We start from the raw sequence: 18554 nt of genomic DNA, 5'->3' as shown, positions 1-18554 counted from the left end.
TGGAGAAAAGGCAGAGAGTTCATAGTGTTTACTCTTTTCCTCTTGAAACAGCAAACTCATTATTACATTGGGTAAGAAACAAAAAAGAAAGAATGAATCTTCAGATGAGATATCTGATACAGAGCAGATGCCACAGCATGCATGCAAAGAGGAAGACTCTCAAGTGAGTATCACGTTTTTTTCTGAGAAATGAAGAACTGATAGGATTATTTAGATAGCCTAAAACTGCTTTATGGTTATTCATATTGTAGTTTAGTAGTAAAATTACATTTTATTATATGGTAGGACTTGAAGACAGCATTATGACAATATGCTCCTGGTAGTATTACCATAGAATGTTGGATCTGGGAGGAAACTTACATATTCTTTCTAAACCCCTCATTTTTCATATAATGAAGCCAAATCCCAGAGAGGTTAAATAACAGTCCAAAGTCCCTGATGGCTTTTAGCATGGAGAAATATCTAGTGATATTATCCTGTACTTAAAGAGTGCTTTTGAATGAACTTAATGATGGAGATACTAATTTTTAGAATCACATACAATGATAGAGCAAATGGATTGAATCATTCCTAGAGATAATTCCTTTGGTCTGCTTCTGTCAAAGAAAAGATAACCAATTATATTAAAAATCCCGTAATGTAGACAAGAATACTATGCATTTTGCCTTTTTTTATAAGTGGATATTCAAAATAACTGTGTGAAGTTAAAAAATATATATATATACATATATAGTAAAGGTCATAATTCAGGCCACCCTCTCCTCTTTAATAATTAAAGTACAACTCTAGGCCGTATGGGTGGTGGCAGTTGTTGAATTATGGGGCCAGAAAGCCCCTGAATGGCCTTTCTTCTTCCTTATGCAGCTTATCCAATGGGAGAGTAGTGGCTCAAGGCTCCTGGGCTGCTGCAAGAGTTGAGGTAAGGGCAGTGACTGAGCTCCTAATATTATATGGCCTGGCTTTTCTTCACATGTTACTCTTCACTCAGGCAAACTTGCAGTTACCTTATTCACCATGAGAAAATTCAATTTAATTTTTACTAGCATAAGGCTGGCCATTTTTCCATTATGTAATTACCAAACAATGAAATGGTAGAATAGATTAACATGCACATTTCTTCCACACCTTTCATTGTAGTATTAGGTTGCTCTACTAGGTATGTTGCTTTAACAAAAATATACACAGAGAAGGAAAGAAGTATTTTCTAATAAGCAATTCTAAATCTATATTATTGATATATTTAAACATATCATATAAATGATGGAAAGGTCTGTATAGCTTTCAACCACGAGGGACTGTCAAGATTTGAAGGCTGAAAAATTTGTCTCAAGTTTGGAGTCAGGTGGAAATCTAAAAATCTGAATGTGATATTTATTTTTTTACCTTTAATCTTAATATAGCGTACTTCAGCAGTCTGACTGCATTTGTAGACTTAATTTTTTTTAAAACCCCTGCAGTACATTATATTAAGATTATTGTAGGAAACAAGTAACATGTTATCATAATGAAATATTAGTCACTTAAGAGCGTATTTCTGACTGCTTATGTGAAGTGTTGTGGGCTGATCCATTGAAGCCTCTAAGACAGAAGAAAAAAGCTGGAAAAAAGAAATTGAAAGAATTTGTCACTATTTTAAATCGTGCTTTGAATACATTAAGAGAAAGAAAGCCAGAAAAAAACACATTAGCCAAAATGTGTACACCAAATTAGTTTTTATATTTTTAAAGTGGTAGTGATACTACATGACAGAGAAAGATAATTTGATGAGAGTGGCACTTCATTTGGCTTTGCTTCATGTGTAACTGGGTACTTTAGTAGAATATAATTTATTCCACTGTAGTGATTCCAGCTATGATCTTATAACTCAGACTTTTTAATTAATCTTTTAGACTGATAAAGTTTTCATGAGGGTGCAGTTTACAAATTTATTGCTCATTTTATCTGTGAAGAATCAACTGAATTTACACTTTTAAGAGTTCAAAGGATTCTTTCAGGCCACTCATTTACAATTTACTAAAGACCCAAGTGAGGCATTTCAAAGAACTACTAGATGCCTAAATGACCAGAAAGTGCTGGAAACATCAGAGTCTTCTAAAAGTATATTGAATTATTCTTAAACGTCATTATTGAGATTTGTGCCCAATAAGACATAACATTGGTAATACATGTTGTTGTTAGAATACTGAATGTTACTGTTTGTGTATTAAACTATTCTTGAATATTCCGAGCCATATGATGCTCATTGTAGAAATCTAAATATTCCTTTAGCCTTATGTTAGAGGTCCATAGAGTTTTTCCCTCAAGTAATAATAAGAATTACTTTTTTTTTTTTTTTTTTCAAAACAAGATGAGGAAAATTTGGGCTTCTAAAAGTCCTTTCATTATAACTTTTATAAGCCACCTTCCTGAGTCCCATGTTAAAAGAAATGTTATTTTGAGTTTTGAAAATGTAAATATCTTCATGGCCACAGATGGTAAGACTCATCCTAAATGAGCCAGGAAGTTATCTACTGTATTTGGCTAAGCTAACTCACCATATTAGTGCCTTTCTTTCTCTCAGTATTCCACAACTCAAAAGAAAGAGGCAGAAGCAAGTTAAAGGCCACTGCACCTTTTTGGATGCAGATAACATTTTCTCTCCATCTGCTGTACTGATTGAACCATCTTTGCCATGGCTATGGAAGTAGGAAAGGCCTATGAAATTGACATTGGCAGAAACCAAAAGGAGAAGACATGGGTTATTTTGCAGGTTACATTATGGGGGAATGTCACAGGAGTTACTAAATATGTAAAACAAAATGGCACAGAAAAAGGAAGAAGGGGGTAGATTTACCGATTATTAAGCAATAGAAAAGTTGGCTGAGATGCCTCCACCCTTGAGATTTTAGGGAGGTGGAAAAAAGCAAACCTAAGTCCTTTGAAGTCTTCAAGCCAACGTGAGATTTTGATTTTATAGTAGGGAGCAGCAAATATTAGATCTTTAGGGAGGTAAGTAAAGCCATCTGTATTTGATACCTGATTTAAAAACACTTAGATTATTTTAAGATTATGATATTACATGTAATACTTTTCAAAAGGCTTACCTCTGGTTTTGATAGTGATGTTCTTTATTTTTAAGGAAAGCTAGTAAAGTTAGTAAAACACTGGTTCCTCTTTCATACACATTTAATTATTTGGTAGATTTACTTGATTGTTTTATGTATCTCTTTTAAAACATTTTATACTCTTTATTCTGTTTTAAACATAAGTTCATGGGTTTTATGGTAAATATTGTTTAATTTATTCCTCTAGTTATATGTCCCCAGTTAATTATTTAACCAGTATTCATCTGATGCACTTTTTAGGTTTGGCGCAAAAACCATGAAAGTATTAACAGTTTAAAACACCTGTTGCCCAAAGTGTGAAAAAGCTAAATAAAACATGTTTTTACTCTTCTTAATAATAGTTTCTAAAGAGAAGTAACCAAGCAATAAATGTATTACTAATAAAACAAGTTTTGCCCAAGGTGTGGAATAGTTCAAGAAAACAAATCTTTTTATTCTTAACAATTTATAAAGAAAAGTAATAAAGATATTACTAATCTTTGTTATTTGAAACTTTAGGAAGTAAAACAAGATTCTAAGCCTGTGGCAAAGGGCAAATTGTAATCTTCCTTTAGTTAAAAGGAAAAATGAGAAAAGATGAATGTTGAATACAACTTCAGAAATTTAATGTACAAAAAAAAGAAATTTAATGTACAAAATTACATGAATTACTAAAAGTAATTATTTAAATAATCTTTTCTTAAAATCTGTCATATAAACATCATCCTTATGGTTCATTACAGAAAAGAAGATCAAATCGTCAAATTAAAAGAAAAAAATACGCAGAAGATGCAGAAGGGAAACAATCTGAAGAAGAGGTTCAAGGTTCTGTGAAAATAAAAAAAAATTCAGCTCCTTTACCTGGTGAACAGCCTTTACAATTATTTGTGGTAAGACAGATTTGGGATTATGACTACAAATCATTTGAAACCAACATACATTTTTTGAAATCTGTTCCTAAAACCTACTCCAGCTTTCCCTCCTAGAATCCCTGTTGCAGTTAATAGAACCGTTAATTATTCAGATCAGAAACCTAGGAATTTATCCTCTCTGTTTTCTTCTTTTGCTTCTTCCTCCAGTTTATCCCCACATTTTTCACCCCCTAACTATATATTTCTGAAACTCCTCCACATTCCAGCCTTTCTGCAGAATATATCTAAATTACAGGTCTGGTCATAGTACTTAAAGAAAAAAAAAAGATTTTACTTATTTATTCATGAGAGACACACACAGAGAGAGAGAGAGAGAGAGAGAGAGAGGCAGAGACACAGGCAGAAGGAGAGGCAGGCTCCATGCAGGGAGCCCAACGTGGAACTCCATCCCGGGTTCCAGGATCAGGCCCTGGGCTGAAGGCAGCGCTAAACCACTGAGCCATCCGGGCTGCCCCATAGTACTTTTCTACTGCAAACTCCTCTAACAGCTTCCCAAGTCCTACAAAACATAATGATGCATTTTTAGCACATCATATATATGTATGGATTTTTTTTTTACCTTATCTCCTGCCACTTCTTTACAAGCACTGAATGCTCTGACCTTATGAACATAGGTGCACTCTGCCTTTGCATATACATTTTTCTCTTTTTGTAATTCTTTTAATCTTCCTTATCTGGATTGTGAACCAACCCCTCATCTGCCAGCTGAGCTATCTGACACCTTAGGCAAGTACTTATGTTCTCTGTGCCTGAGCTTCCTAATCTGTACAGTGGAGATAACAATGGGTACCTACCTCATAGGATTAAATTAGTTAATGTATGTAAAGTGCTGATAATAATGCTGAGCCCATTAAGAAGCATAATATGTTTACCATGATGAGGCAAATGATGACTAGGACAATAATGTCAATGATTTGTTTTTCCATTTTTGTATTTCCATTTTGTATTCCTCCCACAGTGCCTGGCACATGTGTTAAATAAATGTTTCTTGAATTTTAATGTGTTCATAAACATACAAAGTGGCAACTAAAGGAATTTTTAGAATGTGATGTCGTATTTTCTTTCCTCCCTCCCATAGGAGAATCCAAGTGAAGAAGATGCTGCAATTGTAGACAAAATACTATCTTCTAGAATTGTAAAAAAGGAAGTAAGTAATCACACATGACATTTTATGCATAATATTCCATGGCCTGATTATCAGTCATAAGTATTGATTTTATGTTCTTAGGTATCACCTGGAGTGATGATTGATACAGAAGAATTTTTTGTAAAATACAAGAATTAGTAAGTATCTGAGTTAGAAAAACAATAGAAAATGCTGATTCATATTTAAATTAATATAAATATTGATATCAATAATATTTATTAATTATAAATAATAATAAATTATTTAATAATTATTATAAATAGTTTTATTGTTATAAATTAATTAAATATGAATGTTTATGTTTATGTTTATAAAATATAACTTAATATAAATATATTAAGTTAAATTATCTTTTTAAATTTTACCTGAATGTTAAAATGTTTTATTAGTTCAAAACTTCATACGGTAAAATGTAAGCAAATATTTTTCAGAAAATGTTCATTATTAACATCAAAATACAGAAGTCTTTATAAAATATTCTTTTACAAATTATAGACAGTTATATTTATATTGTCGAACTTTCAGATGTTCTTCAACTTTTTCCTTACCTAAGTAAAAGCAAATGTTTAAAATAAAATTACATGGGTTTCAAAAGAGGTTAGCTTTCTTTCTGATCATGATGAAATGGTTACAGTGAGGAAATAAATGATAAATCGTATCTTGTTACCCTTACACCTTTGTTTACCATTCTGTTTCTCTGTGGCAAATTGCTCGTCCTTATATGATAGTCTTCTTAGGATAGAGTGATCACAGTGGCTTTAGAAAATGTACACAATCTATTGACGTAAAATGAAATGATGAGCTACCTCTTCATAAAGTTGAATATTTTGTATTGGATGCTGCGATTGAAAATAAATCTAAGGAACCCCAAAATCATGTTTTTCTGTGTTATTCTAATACACTGCTTTTATAAAAATTTTAGCTCCTATCTTCACTGTGAGTGGGCCACAGAGCAGCAGCTGTTGAAAGATAAAAGGATCCAGCAGAAAATCAAACGATTCAAATTGAGACAAGCCCAAAGAGCACATTTTTTGGCAGACGTAAGAATAAAGAAATAAATGAAACTGTGATATGTTGAACTCTGAACACATGTAGTTATTTATCAAAAATTCAAGTATTATTCATTTTAATTTTTAGGCTTCTGAGTTAGATATTTGCATACAAATGCCATCTATGTAGAATAATTTTCTCTTCCCAAGTTAGCTTGGAAACTAGCTGAAACAGGAACACAGATGATTCAGATTGGTAGATAACTCTTGTATTTTTAAATTAGCATGTATTTCAATACTTAGAGTTGAATATGAGTGGATTAATATCTCAGAGAATTTTATTTTATTTAAAGATTTTATTTATTTATTTATTTATTCATGAGAGACACAGAGAGAGAAAGAGAGGCAGCGACACACACAGGCAGAGGGAGAAGCAGGCCCCATGCGGGAAGCCTGATGCAGGACTCAATCCCGGGACTCCGGGATCACGCCCTGAGCCAAAGGCAGACGCTCAACCAGCGAGCCACCCAGGCGTCCCTCTCAGAGAATTTTATCAGCAAATTTATTCAAGTAATGGAAATGGTAATATAGCAAGTCAATGGAAACTTAAGATCTTTCACTACATAAAATACATAGCCTATTTTCTCTGCCAGGTTTATGTATGTGTGAATAAACCATCATAGGAATAATTCATTTTAAAGGCTTCACCAATTAGTTGATGTCCTTTTCTGCTCTAAATCTTTGATTTTTTTCAATAGGCTTGTTTTAGAACGGTTTGAGATTCATCTAAATTTTTTTAACTTTTTAATTTGAAGATTTTGTAGAGTTTTTATTTTGAAAAATCTAGGTTGCAAAAATAGTACAATGAATTCTTACATATATACATATGTATATATATCCACACACACACATATATAAATAATTGACACACAGTATTACATTAGTTTCAGGGATACAACATAGTGATTCCACTAGTCTGTATGTTATCCTGTGCTCACCACAAGTGTCACTCCCATCTGTCATTAGACAGCTCTATTATAATACCATTGATTATATTCCCTTTGCTCTACATTTTATTTTCCTACATGTATTTTAATAAGATGCCCTAAATGTTAATATTTAACAGTTGGCCTGATGATTCACATTTTCCCTCTGCCTGTGTCCTCCTCTCTCTCTGCCTCCCTCCAAAGCACATAGGTTTTTCTCTTTAAACCATTTGAAAGTAAGTTGCAAATACTTCAGTATTGAATTTTTTAAGTTTTTTTTTTTTAATTTTTACTTATTTATGATAGTCACAGAGAGAGAGAGAGGCAGAGACATAGGCAGAGGGAGAAGCAGGCTCCATGCACCGGGAGCCCGACGTGGGATTCGATCCCGGATCTCCAGGATCGCGCCCTGGGCCAAAAGCAGGTGCTAAACCGCTGCACCACCCAGGGATCCCAGTATTGAATTTTTTAAATTCTGCTACATACTAATAGTATAATTAATATTGATGTAGTACTAGCTCATCTATAGACCGACCTTATTCATATTTCACTAATTGTTCCACTATTTTTATAGCCAAAAAAAGGTGGTTTTGTGCTTATTGTGGTCCAGAATCCAATTTAGCATCAGATGTTGAATTTAGTCATCATGTTTCTGTTAATTGGTCTTTCTTTGGTTTTCATTACTTGGACATTTTTTTAAGAGTATAGGTTGTTTATTTTGTAGAATGTCCCTAATTTTGGGGTTGTCTCATATTGCCTGAGGATTCAAGTCATGCATTTTTTTGAGTTATGTATTTTTTAAGAGAACATTACTGTATTATACATCCAAAACTAATATAACACTGAACGTTTACACTGGAATTAAAATTTAAAAATAAAAGACCACCACAGAAATGATACTGTACCCTTCTCACTGAATCCTCAGGAGGAGTATGAACTCATTTGCCCTGTTACTGGTGGTGTTCACTTTAACCACTAGATTATGGTGGTATCTGGGAGATTTTTTTTCACCATGAAATTACTGTTACTTTTTTGTAATTATAGAATCTCCTTCAAAAATTTGATGATTTCAATGACCTACTCAGTTTATGGATGCTGGGAGGTCAAAAACTTTTCACATCCTCACTCCAATACAGAGGTTCCTAATGAGCTGAAGATTTTAGAGTACTTAACTAATAATCTTTTAATTTTTCACAAAGACTGATTTTTCTCACTTGACTCAGGTACAACATAGATTGGAGCTATGCAGATTGTCTTAAAGTACCTCATTACCATTCTGATGATGGGCAGTGTTCTTTGTTATCAAGAGATCCTGAGATGATACTCTCGTTCAGGAAGGATTTGAGACAGTAAAGAGAACTAAAAACAGAACCATGGAGCACTACAGTACTTAGAGGTTAAGCAGAGGAGGAGAGGCAGCAGAGATAGCCGAGAAGGGCTATTGAAAGTAAGGCATTCAGGAATGAATAGGAAGCAGCCAGGCAGACAAGAGAAGGAACAATAGTCTATTCAGAAGAGAGAAGAAGGAGTATAGAAACATGGAGGTGTGCCATAACACGGAGTTTGAAAAGCCTGTGTTTTTATACTTTGGAAGCATGAAATCTGGGGGACAGCTGTGCCAAGCAATAGGAGATGAGGCTGGAGGAAAAAGGTAGGATCCTGCTTATTCCACAAAAACCAATGTGGGCCTGATCCCCAAACAAGGGAGGGTCAATGAAGGAATTGAAGCAAGGGGGCAATAGGTAAGATTTATATATGAGAAACATCACTCTAGGGTCAATGTGAAAAGGGATTAAAGGGAAGCAAGAAAGATAGTTGAGTACTATCAGGAGGTTTTCAAGGTCCAAGTAAGTGATGAAGCAGTGAGAAGGATGAAGGAAGAACCAGTTGGAGTTGGAGTTGAGGGCAGAATCTGTAAGAATTGATGACTTATTAGATGTGGGAGATTAAAAAAGACACAAAAAGATAGAATCTGAGCTGACTTCTCTATTTCTGACTAGTGTAACTGGAAGTAAGGTGTGGAAGGGGTACTCTGTTATCATTAACCCAGTAGAAAAACCACAGGAAAGAAGGTAGAAGAGTGAGTGCCGTTCAAGGTAGCTCAAATAGAGTTTGAATTCATTGAAGTAACTGGGTTCTGAGCACAGGAATCAGCAAATAAAGAATGTTTGATGCAACTGAGAGATGAGCCTGCAGGTTGGGTGACTGGTCTCCAACACATAGACCTGAGTGAGAAGAGTGGCACAAGACAGGTATAGAGGCTCTTCTAGGAAAATGTTAGAAGGTATCTTCTAGAGTAAGTCACTTGTGTGAGGTACCTTATTTCTTGATGGTACTCGGAGGGTTTTATTATACGTAATGTGGTAATTCATAATACAGGCAAATATCTTAGATATCTTTTGGAAATTAAAACAGAAGAGTCCCATTTATTGAAAATTTAATTGAAATCAAACTTCAGTTTGTTCTAGAAAATAACTAGTAAATTTGCATTGATTTTGCTTTTATCTTTTTACTTCTTTGTCAGTTATCCATTAAGTTACTTTTTAATTGTAGATGGAAGAGGAACCATTTAACCCAGACTACGTTGAAGTAGACAGAGTGTTAGAAGTCTCTTTTTGTGAAGATAAAGACACTGGTGAGGTAAATATTTAGGAAAAAAAAATTTAAGTAGGAAAAACCTAAAACTTTCCAAATGTTAAAATGTACTGCTTTTTAAAAATTAATGACTTAAAAACACTGAAAAAAAAGTTTCATTAGTTTTTATTAATGAAGGTTAGGCTTATTTAAGCTGTCTCTACTCTTTTTCAAAATGGTAAAGTGAAAAAAAAATTTTTTTTTACAGCCTGTTATTTACTACTTAGTAAAGTGGTGCTCATTACCATATGAAGATAGTACATGGGAACTAAAGGAAGACGTAGATCTTGCAAAAATAGAAGAGTTTGAACACTTACAAGCTTCAAGGCCTGATACAAGACATTTGGTAAGAACTGTGTCTTAGACAACTTCATAAAATCTTAGCACTTCTTTTATTCAACAGGTTTAATGTAATCTTTACATTTTTAATTTCACTTTTGGTGTACAATGAATACTGTATTTTAAAAATTGCTACATAGTATCTTATGTATGTTAATTTAACTATTCCTCCATTAGTGAATATTCCATTTTTTTGCTGTCATAAACAATGCTGCATTGAACATTGAGCCCATGTACAAGTGTCTGTAAGACAAGTCAGAAGTGTAATGCCTTGGTCAGAGCATATGTGCATTTATAATTTTGCTGAGTATTTCCTTCAAATTTCCCTCCAGACAAGTTGCAAATGCTTCCACCTCATCTCTGAATTTAAGAGTTTCTGATGACGATTTCTCCCAGACCGTTTATAAAAATATCAAGAATATCAGTTTCAGCTTGAGGTGGAAGTTTTTTATTATTATTATTATTTTAAAGCTTTAATTTATTTATTCATGAGATACACAGAGAGAAAGAGGCAGAGACATAGACAGAGGGAGAAGCAGACTCCTCTCAGGGAGCCCGATGCAGGACTTGATTCCCAGACCAGGATCACGCCCTGAGCCGAAGGCAGATGCTCAACTGCTGAGCTACCCAGGTGTCCCTTGAAGTGGAGTTATTAATTCTCTATTTCTACAATAAGGAAAAATCCTTATTATACCCACCTTTTCCTTCTTTTCTATAAACCAGTTAATTCTCCATAACTAAATCATTCATCTCCTTCCATAGGAGCATTATTTTAAAAGAACCTTTTATATGGAATATTGTTAAAAGCCTACATAAAATAAATATGTTCTTTTTTTTTTTAATTGATTACATGCATATCTCTTCCCTGTTCAAAAAATAAGAAATCTAAGTAGGTTATTGACTTTTCTAGTACGGAAACTATAGAATTCTAGGCAGCTAAGGCAAGTTGTGATATTGCTGAAAATTATATAATTTTTACTTATATTTCCTAAAATTGTTTACTTTAAATCCTAAAACATAGAATTATTGTCACGTGAATACAATTTTGGGGGGCCAATGAAAAGAAATTCACCATGAAGAGACCTGTTATGATTTTATTTAATATTTGCCGTGTTCTCTTTCAAATGTAATTTAGTCACAGAAATTTCTTATTTCACTAAAGAGAAAATATTTATACATGAAAAGGCAGGAACAGATCACTTTTTGATTAGCATAAGGGTGAGGAAGAGCTGCCATGAAAAATGTGGAGATGTGATGGAAGAGAAGGAAATGAACTAATAATGTTCATGGAATAGATCATATTTTGATAATAATTTTTTTCTGTTCTTATTTTCTGTTCTTCTTAAGTAATGTCCCAGAAATATCCATATGTCTGTTACCAAGAGAACAGCAGCTTACCTCCATTCCTTTGACTTCTCAATGCCTTTCCTTGTTCTGGAAAACAAAAGTGTTAACTAATTAAGGGAGGAATGAGTCAAGGGAGATCGTGGAAGGGAAAGGTTTTCTTTTTGGAGTGGGGACTATGTCTCATTGATAATCTGATCTCTGGCCTCATCCTGTAAGCTATTTCTCTCCATCATTGATTCTCAGTTGGAAGTACGTATCAGAATCATCTTGAGAACTTTTCAAAAATTCAAGATGCTTGATTCCTTGTTTGTGGCTTCTGAATTAGAATATTTGAGAGCAGCCCCGGGCCTATTTGTTTTTAAAAAGATGATTTTGATGCACATGTCTGAGAAAAACCACTGCCTTAGACAGGTAGATATGGTGTAGTCCTTGGTAAAGGGAAATCATCCCATGGAATTAATCCCCTTAATTACTATAAAGTGGACTTGACAATAGTGCTAACCTATCATAGTTAAATACTGTGGGAGGTAAGTGATTTTTTGCCAGTCTATTATGATTAAATAAAATAACATATAAAACATGTATTTTTAGAGGTTCTGGAAATGAAATTTCTTTCTGACTCTAATGAAATATTAAATAATGATCAGATTGCTGAAAAGAAAATTGTGGAGAATATGACTTAATGTGGAAAATATTTTAAGCAATAATTAAATAATTATTATATGTTAATTATTTTTAAGTTCATTGCATACCACTGAAGAAATATTTTCTGTATTCACCCTAATTATATTAAGTAACAGTAAAGCTCTAATAACCAGTTGTTTTCTGTATACTGATGGCCTAATTCAGTTTTTCATTCAGAATTACCATACACTGACCCTGACCATCCTGGTAATTTTTAGAGGTGTAATTTTGTTGATTAGTACCAATATAAGATCATTTAAAAGTAAGAGATCATAAGAAACCTTGTGCTTGTTTCTCAGAAACGTATTTATCCTCCTGAGACCCAGACCCTACTAATTTGGGGCTGGAATAATGTTATCCTTCCACCTATTCAGCAATCTTAAGAAAGTTTGTGTCTTAGCTATCCAGAATAATTCATAACAGAGCTTTTTATCACTGAGAAAGAAAAAATATATTTGGATAAGTATGACTAAACTATATATGTAAATGAATTTTTTTTTTGCATACAGTGTTATGCTTCTAGATTTCTTTTGAAAGAAATACTTTGTACCATGAATATCAAAGGTGGTATAGAGATGTACGATAGATTTAAAATGTATGAGAGAAAATTCGATACACCTCATCCTTTTTAGTCGGCTGCCTCTGCACTAGCCCTGGGGTGTAGCCAGGTGAGTCCACGTGAACACTTTAAGAATAGTTTCTCAGTTCACCATATATAGCCTTGTGGGTTTCGTGGACGCAAGCCCTGCTGGGTTTCAAAGATAGATGTTTTGGGGGCTCATCTCTCAGGTTCGGATCATAAAGCTGGGGTGCCATATGTGGGGTTTAAACCATTTGCTTCTCTGTCACCATCTTGAACCAGACCCAACTGCATCATATTTTTTAAAGATAAATTTATTGAGTTTGAAGCAACATACAATAAATTATGTGTATTTGAAGTGTACAGTTGGATAAGTTTTGACATCTGAAACCATCAGTATAATCAAGATAACGAACTATCCTTCAATCCCATATTCTCATTTCCCTTTGTAATCCCCCCTCCCAAATCTTTCTTCCTCTACCCCCAAGCCCCCCTGTAGGTAACTACTAATCTTTCTTATGTCACTATCCATTATTTTAAATTCTCTGTAGTTTTATATAGACAGTATAATGTTTTTTGTATAGCTTCTTTCATGCAGTATTCAAGATTCATGTCATTCATTACATGCATCAGTAGTTCATTCCTTTCTAATGCTGAGTAGTATTCTGTTGTAATGTATATCCCACAGTTTGTTTATCCATTCACCTATTGATGAATACTTATATTGGCTATTAGAAATAAAGTTATTAGGAATATTTGTGTGCAAGTCATTATCTAGGTATGTGCTTTCATTTCTCTTCAGCAAATATCGATGAGTAAAGTGGCTGGGTCATATGTTAGGTATATGTTTAATTTTTTAAGAAACTGCCAAGTTTTTTCCCTTTGGTTGTACCATATTACATTCCCTACAGCATTGTATAAGAGTTTTAGTAGTTTCACATCCTTGTCAACACTCGGAACAGTGTTTTTAATCTTAGCAATTCTAATGTGTATATAATAGTATGACATTGTGGTTTTCATTTATATTTCCTAATGAATAATGATGTTGAGAATCTTTTCATGTGTTTATTTGCCATTAGTGTATCTTTAATAAAGTGCCTATTCAAATATTTTGCATATTTTTTATTGGCTTAATACTTTCTTATTATTGGGCTCTAAGAATTATGTATATATTCTAGATCCAAGTCCTTTATCAGATATATGATTTGCAAAAGTTTTCTCCAAGTCTCTGGCTTGTCTTTTCACTGTCTTAACAATGTCTGTAAAAGAGCAGAAGTTCCTAATTTTGATAAAGTCTAGTTTATCTGTCTTTTCCTTATGGAAAAGCTACTTTTGGTGCTTTTGGTGCTTTTGGTGCTATAGCTAGGAGATCTTTGCCAGGAGTTTTTTAGTTTTAGGTAACATTTAGGTCTATGATGAATTTTGAGTAATTTTTGTATATAGTGCATGTATGAATCAAAGTTCATTTTTTGTTTATGGGTGTCCAATTGTTGTAGCACTAGTTTTTGGATAAAAAGAAAAAACTGTCATTACTCCACTGAATTGCCTTTCCTACTTTGTGAAAAATCAATTGAGTTAATACATGTGGGTGTATTTTCGAACCCTCTATTCTGTTCCACTAGTCTGTTATCTTTACACCAATTCTACCCAGTCTTGATTCTGTAACTTTTACAAGTCTTGAAATCAGTATAAGTCCTCCAACTTTATTCTTTTTCAAGTTGTTTTGGATATTTCTGGTCTTTTGCATTTCCATATGGTTTTAGAATCAGCATATCAATTTCTACAAAAACATACTAGGATTTTGGTTATGTTGAATCTGCTGTTCAATTAGGAAGAATTAATAACAATGTTCAGTGTTTGAGTCCACGAAATTCCACTTGTTTAGGTCTTCTTTAATTTCTCTCAGCAGTGTTTTGTGGTTTTAAATACACCAGTCTTACACAACTTTTGAGAGATATATTCCTAAATAGGTCATATTTTAGATGCTATTATTGATGAAAGAGAAAATGGTATTATCTTTAAATTTGTTTCTACAATATAGAATACAGCTTTCTGTATATTGATCTTGTATCATACAACCTTGCTAAAATCATTTCTTAGTTTATCTTTGCTATAGATTCCATAGATTTTCTACATACAAAAATGAAGTCTTTTTTTTTTTAAAGATTTTATTTATTTATTCATGATAGACACACACACACACACACACATACACAGAGGGAGAGGGGGGCAGAGACACAGGCAGAGGGAGAAGCAGGCCCATGCCAAGAGCCCGATGCAGAACTCGATCCCGGGACTCCAGGATCACGCCCTGGGCCAAAGACAGGTGCTAAACCACTGAGCTACCCAGGGATCCCCCCAAAATGAAGTCTTCTGTGAATTAAGATGGTTTTACTTTTTCCGTGCCAATCTTAAAGCCTTTTATTCCTTTTTTGTTTTTGCTTTATTATACTTCTTAGAAACTGCAGTATAATGTTGAATAGAAGCAGTGACAATAAACATGCTTGCCTTTTCCCAATTTTAAGAAGAAAGCTTTTAGTTTTGAACCATTAAGTATGATGTTAAGCTTTGGCTCTTTTCATAGATGTACCTTACTTACCAGGTTGAAGAAGTTCCCTTCTATTCAAAATTTAATGAGAATTTTTATTAGGAATAGGTGTTAGAGTTTTTAAATCCCTTTTCTGCATCTATTGAGATTGTCATATTTTTGTTTTTTAGTCTGTTGATCAACATTGATTAATTTTCAAATTTAAACACCTTCCATTCCTGGAAAAAATCTACTTGGTCATGAGGATTATCCTTTCATATATTGGATTCCATTTGCTAAAATTTTGTTATAAATCTTTGCATCTGTATTCATTAGGGATATTGGTGTGTAGAAGGGTTTTTGGTAATATCTTTGATTTTAGTACCTGAGCTTTGTGGCATTAGTGGAATGTATGCTGCCTTCTTCAATTTTCTGGAAGAGTTTGTGCAGAACTAATTTGGCCTTTAGATGTTTGTAACATTTCATCATAATACTATATAATGTTAGCTCCTTTAATTATTTTAAAAGCATGCTTTTATCATGTATGAGTTTTATGAAAGATTAAAAAATCTGAAATGCATCATTCTTTGTTTTTCCACAAAGGATCGTCCTCCTGCTAATATTTGGAAAAAAATTGATCAATCCAGGGACTATAAAAATGGCAATCAACTCAGGGAATATCAACTGGAAGGACTCAACTGGCTCTTATTCAATTGGTACAATAGGTATGTAGTATATCTTAATAGAAAAAAAATTTACTGTGTTGCTTTTTTTATGTGTGTCAAAATATATTAAGTAAAATAGGTACTGATCTGCTATATTATTACTGTCATGGGGTCTTTGTTATTGAAAGTGAGGTTACCTCAGAAGGATGTGCAAAGTATAATTTAGGATTTTGACTTTAATTGCTTCCTTTAAAGATGTACGCCAATCAGAATAGAAGAAAATTGATAAGATAATTAGTAATAAACACTGAAATGTCTTTTTTAACATTGTAAAACATCTGTTATGTTACAGAATATTTTTCAACTTACCAACTTACACTATCTGCCAGTAATTGAATCTAGTTAGAGTGAGCAATAATATCAGTAAGAATTAGGTAGGTCTGTTAAGTCTTCAGAGAAGCAGATTATTAGCAGTTGATGAGGAATAGAAATCAAAATATAAGAACCTAGTAATGAATTTACCTCTTCTATTAATTATTTATTTTCCAAGTTGTTCAAAATGCTGAGTGGAACATTATCTTACTTTTTTCAGTGAAAAGATAATTGCAAAAGAAGTATAAAATGGAAGTAAAAATGATTGAGAAAGCATAGTGGCATATACAAGAGAGCAAGCCAAGATTGTTATTAGTAATAATAGAACAGTTTGATGATACTTTTTATTCACAGTCATTCTTCTATATTTTTACTTCTCACATGATTCTTCTCTGAGTTATTAGACTCGGTGATGGTGAGTCCTGAGACTCAGTCACGTGAGGGTAGGGGAACATGTTAACCCTTCCCAGCGCTCTTCCCCCTAGTTTATATTTTCTAAATGTTAACCATCATTTTTCCCAAGAGACCCTTCCAGGTAAAAAAGTTAACTGTTTTGCTTAAATCCTCTCATCATTGCCCTTCCCCATTTCCTACATGGCTTGTTTTAAACTTACAGCACTTTCCTTGGGCTCTCTATCACAGCCCTACCCTTTGACTCCACGTGACTGCTCCATAGAGAACCCTAGGGCCAATGGATGAGCTTGTTCAAGTTCTTGTCTGCCTGACAGACGTATCTCCATTCTTAGCCTTTCTTAGGAATCCTCATGTACCAGAGGTTAAAGGTGCCTCCCCATTACCAAGATTAACATGCCACCTCTGTTCTTGACACACACCTCCTCCAGGCTTCTCAGAGCCTCACTTCCATCAGCTGTCATCCTGCGCTCTTACATCTTCAAGCTCTCTCAAGACTAGTACTGTCCCTTCACTCTCTGATCAGTTTAACCTACCATAAAAACATAAGAAAGAAAAGGATAAACCTCCTCTTCTTGGCTCTGTTTTTCCTTCTAGTGACCTTGAGCCCTCTGTCATTTCTAGGAATAACAGCCTACAGGAGGAGCTCTTCCGTTTCCTCATCAACTAGCTTTAAACCTGTTGCCTGTATTTGATTCTGTATCTTTAAAATGGTTTATTTCACAATCCATGGGGTATTTTTTCAGCCCTAATTTGCTGTTTCCCTGCTGCTGTAGGTAGTCACTGACTGTAAACTTTCCCCCATTCTCACTGCCAGCAGCTTCCACAGTGGGACTGTCTCCAGACCCTGTGACTCTCGGGTCTGCTGGTTTTCCTTCCTCTACCTGCCTTTTGGTATTGCTTTTCCTTCTAACATTTCTCTGTTGCTCTCTCCTCCTAGGACAGGTTTGTTCTTCATAAGCTCTACTCCACACCCCCTCTGCCTTTATCAATAACATCCTAATAGTCTCATCTCTTAATCTCTAAGGCCTTGAAATCCAAGGCCATATTTTTCTTTGCCTCTTGCTACTTTAAAGTCTATTTCACCAATTCTTTCAACACAAAATTCAAAATTAACCTTATCATTTCCTGTTTCCTCTGTACCAAACTTGTTCTTCCTCCATATTTTGTGTTTCACCTAAGAATAACACAATACAGGGGTGCCTGGCTGGCTCATCAGTAAGAGCACGCAGCTCTTGATGTTAGGGTCATGAGTTCAAGCCCCATGTTGGGTGTGGAGCCTACTTTAAAAAAAAAAATGATTCATTTAAGTCAACCAGATTGAAATCTGACTTTCATCCAACACCCCATATATCTGGTAAGCCACTGAGTTTAAAGCATTCTAAGTCATAATTAACTTTGGAAACCATTCTCTCCTCTTAGTCCTCCTCCCTTAGTCCAAGTGCCCGCCATTGTTTTCTGCATTCTTGCAGTACTTTCCTGGTTAGTGTCCCAGCTTCTAGGCACCTCACCTTCTAATAGCCATGGTGGAGCCAAAGTAAACCTCAAAACACAAACCCAATTGCATCAGGTTTCTTTAACATTTTCAGTGATTCCTGTTGCATAACAGAATGATGTCTAACCTCTTTATTTCTGATCTCTTCGTATCTTAGTAATACTCCCTCCTTTCACCCTCATCTCCAAACTATGTTTGTAGTCTCCATGTTGAGTTCCTTATACCTCCACTCCTTTGCTGAGCTCTCTGGCAAAATTCTACCTATTATTGAACTCCTCTTTGGAAAATGATCTCATCCCCTCATCTCTTTTTGCCACAAATGGACACTTACTCCTCTGAGCTTCAGCAATAAACTTAACCCTG

At 34.2% G+C, this 18554-nt stretch overlaps 1 protein-coding gene across 11 annotated transcripts in view; it reads left to right on the top strand.

Annotated features, from left to right (window-relative positions):
- Positions 1–18554, top strand: part of CHD9 (chromodomain helicase DNA binding protein 9) — a 221161-nt gene that overhangs the window by 129338 nt on the left and 73269 nt on the right. For all 11 annotated transcript variants that reach the window (XM_072827068.1, XM_072827070.1, XM_072827073.1 and 8 more), the window contains 8 exons: positions 52–163; positions 3827–3973; positions 5094–5162; positions 5244–5299; positions 6085–6202; positions 9691–9777; positions 9980–10117; positions 15852–15973. In XM_072827068.1, the coding sequence (XP_072683169.1) occupies positions 52–163; positions 3827–3973; positions 5094–5162; positions 5244–5299; positions 6085–6202; positions 9691–9777; positions 9980–10117; positions 15852–15973 (849 nt within the window). The remainder of the gene's footprint in view (positions 1–51; positions 164–3826; positions 3974–5093; positions 5163–5243; positions 5300–6084; positions 6203–9690; positions 9778–9979; positions 10118–15851; positions 15974–18554) is intronic.

Source organism: Canis lupus, chromosome 5 (genome assembly GCF_048164855.1).
Source record: "Canis lupus baileyi chromosome 5, mCanLup2.hap1, whole genome shotgun sequence".
NCBI classification, from domain to species: Eukaryota; Metazoa; Chordata; class Mammalia; order Carnivora; family Canidae; genus Canis; species Canis lupus.
This window is presented reverse-complemented; position numbering and strand designations above follow the sequence as displayed.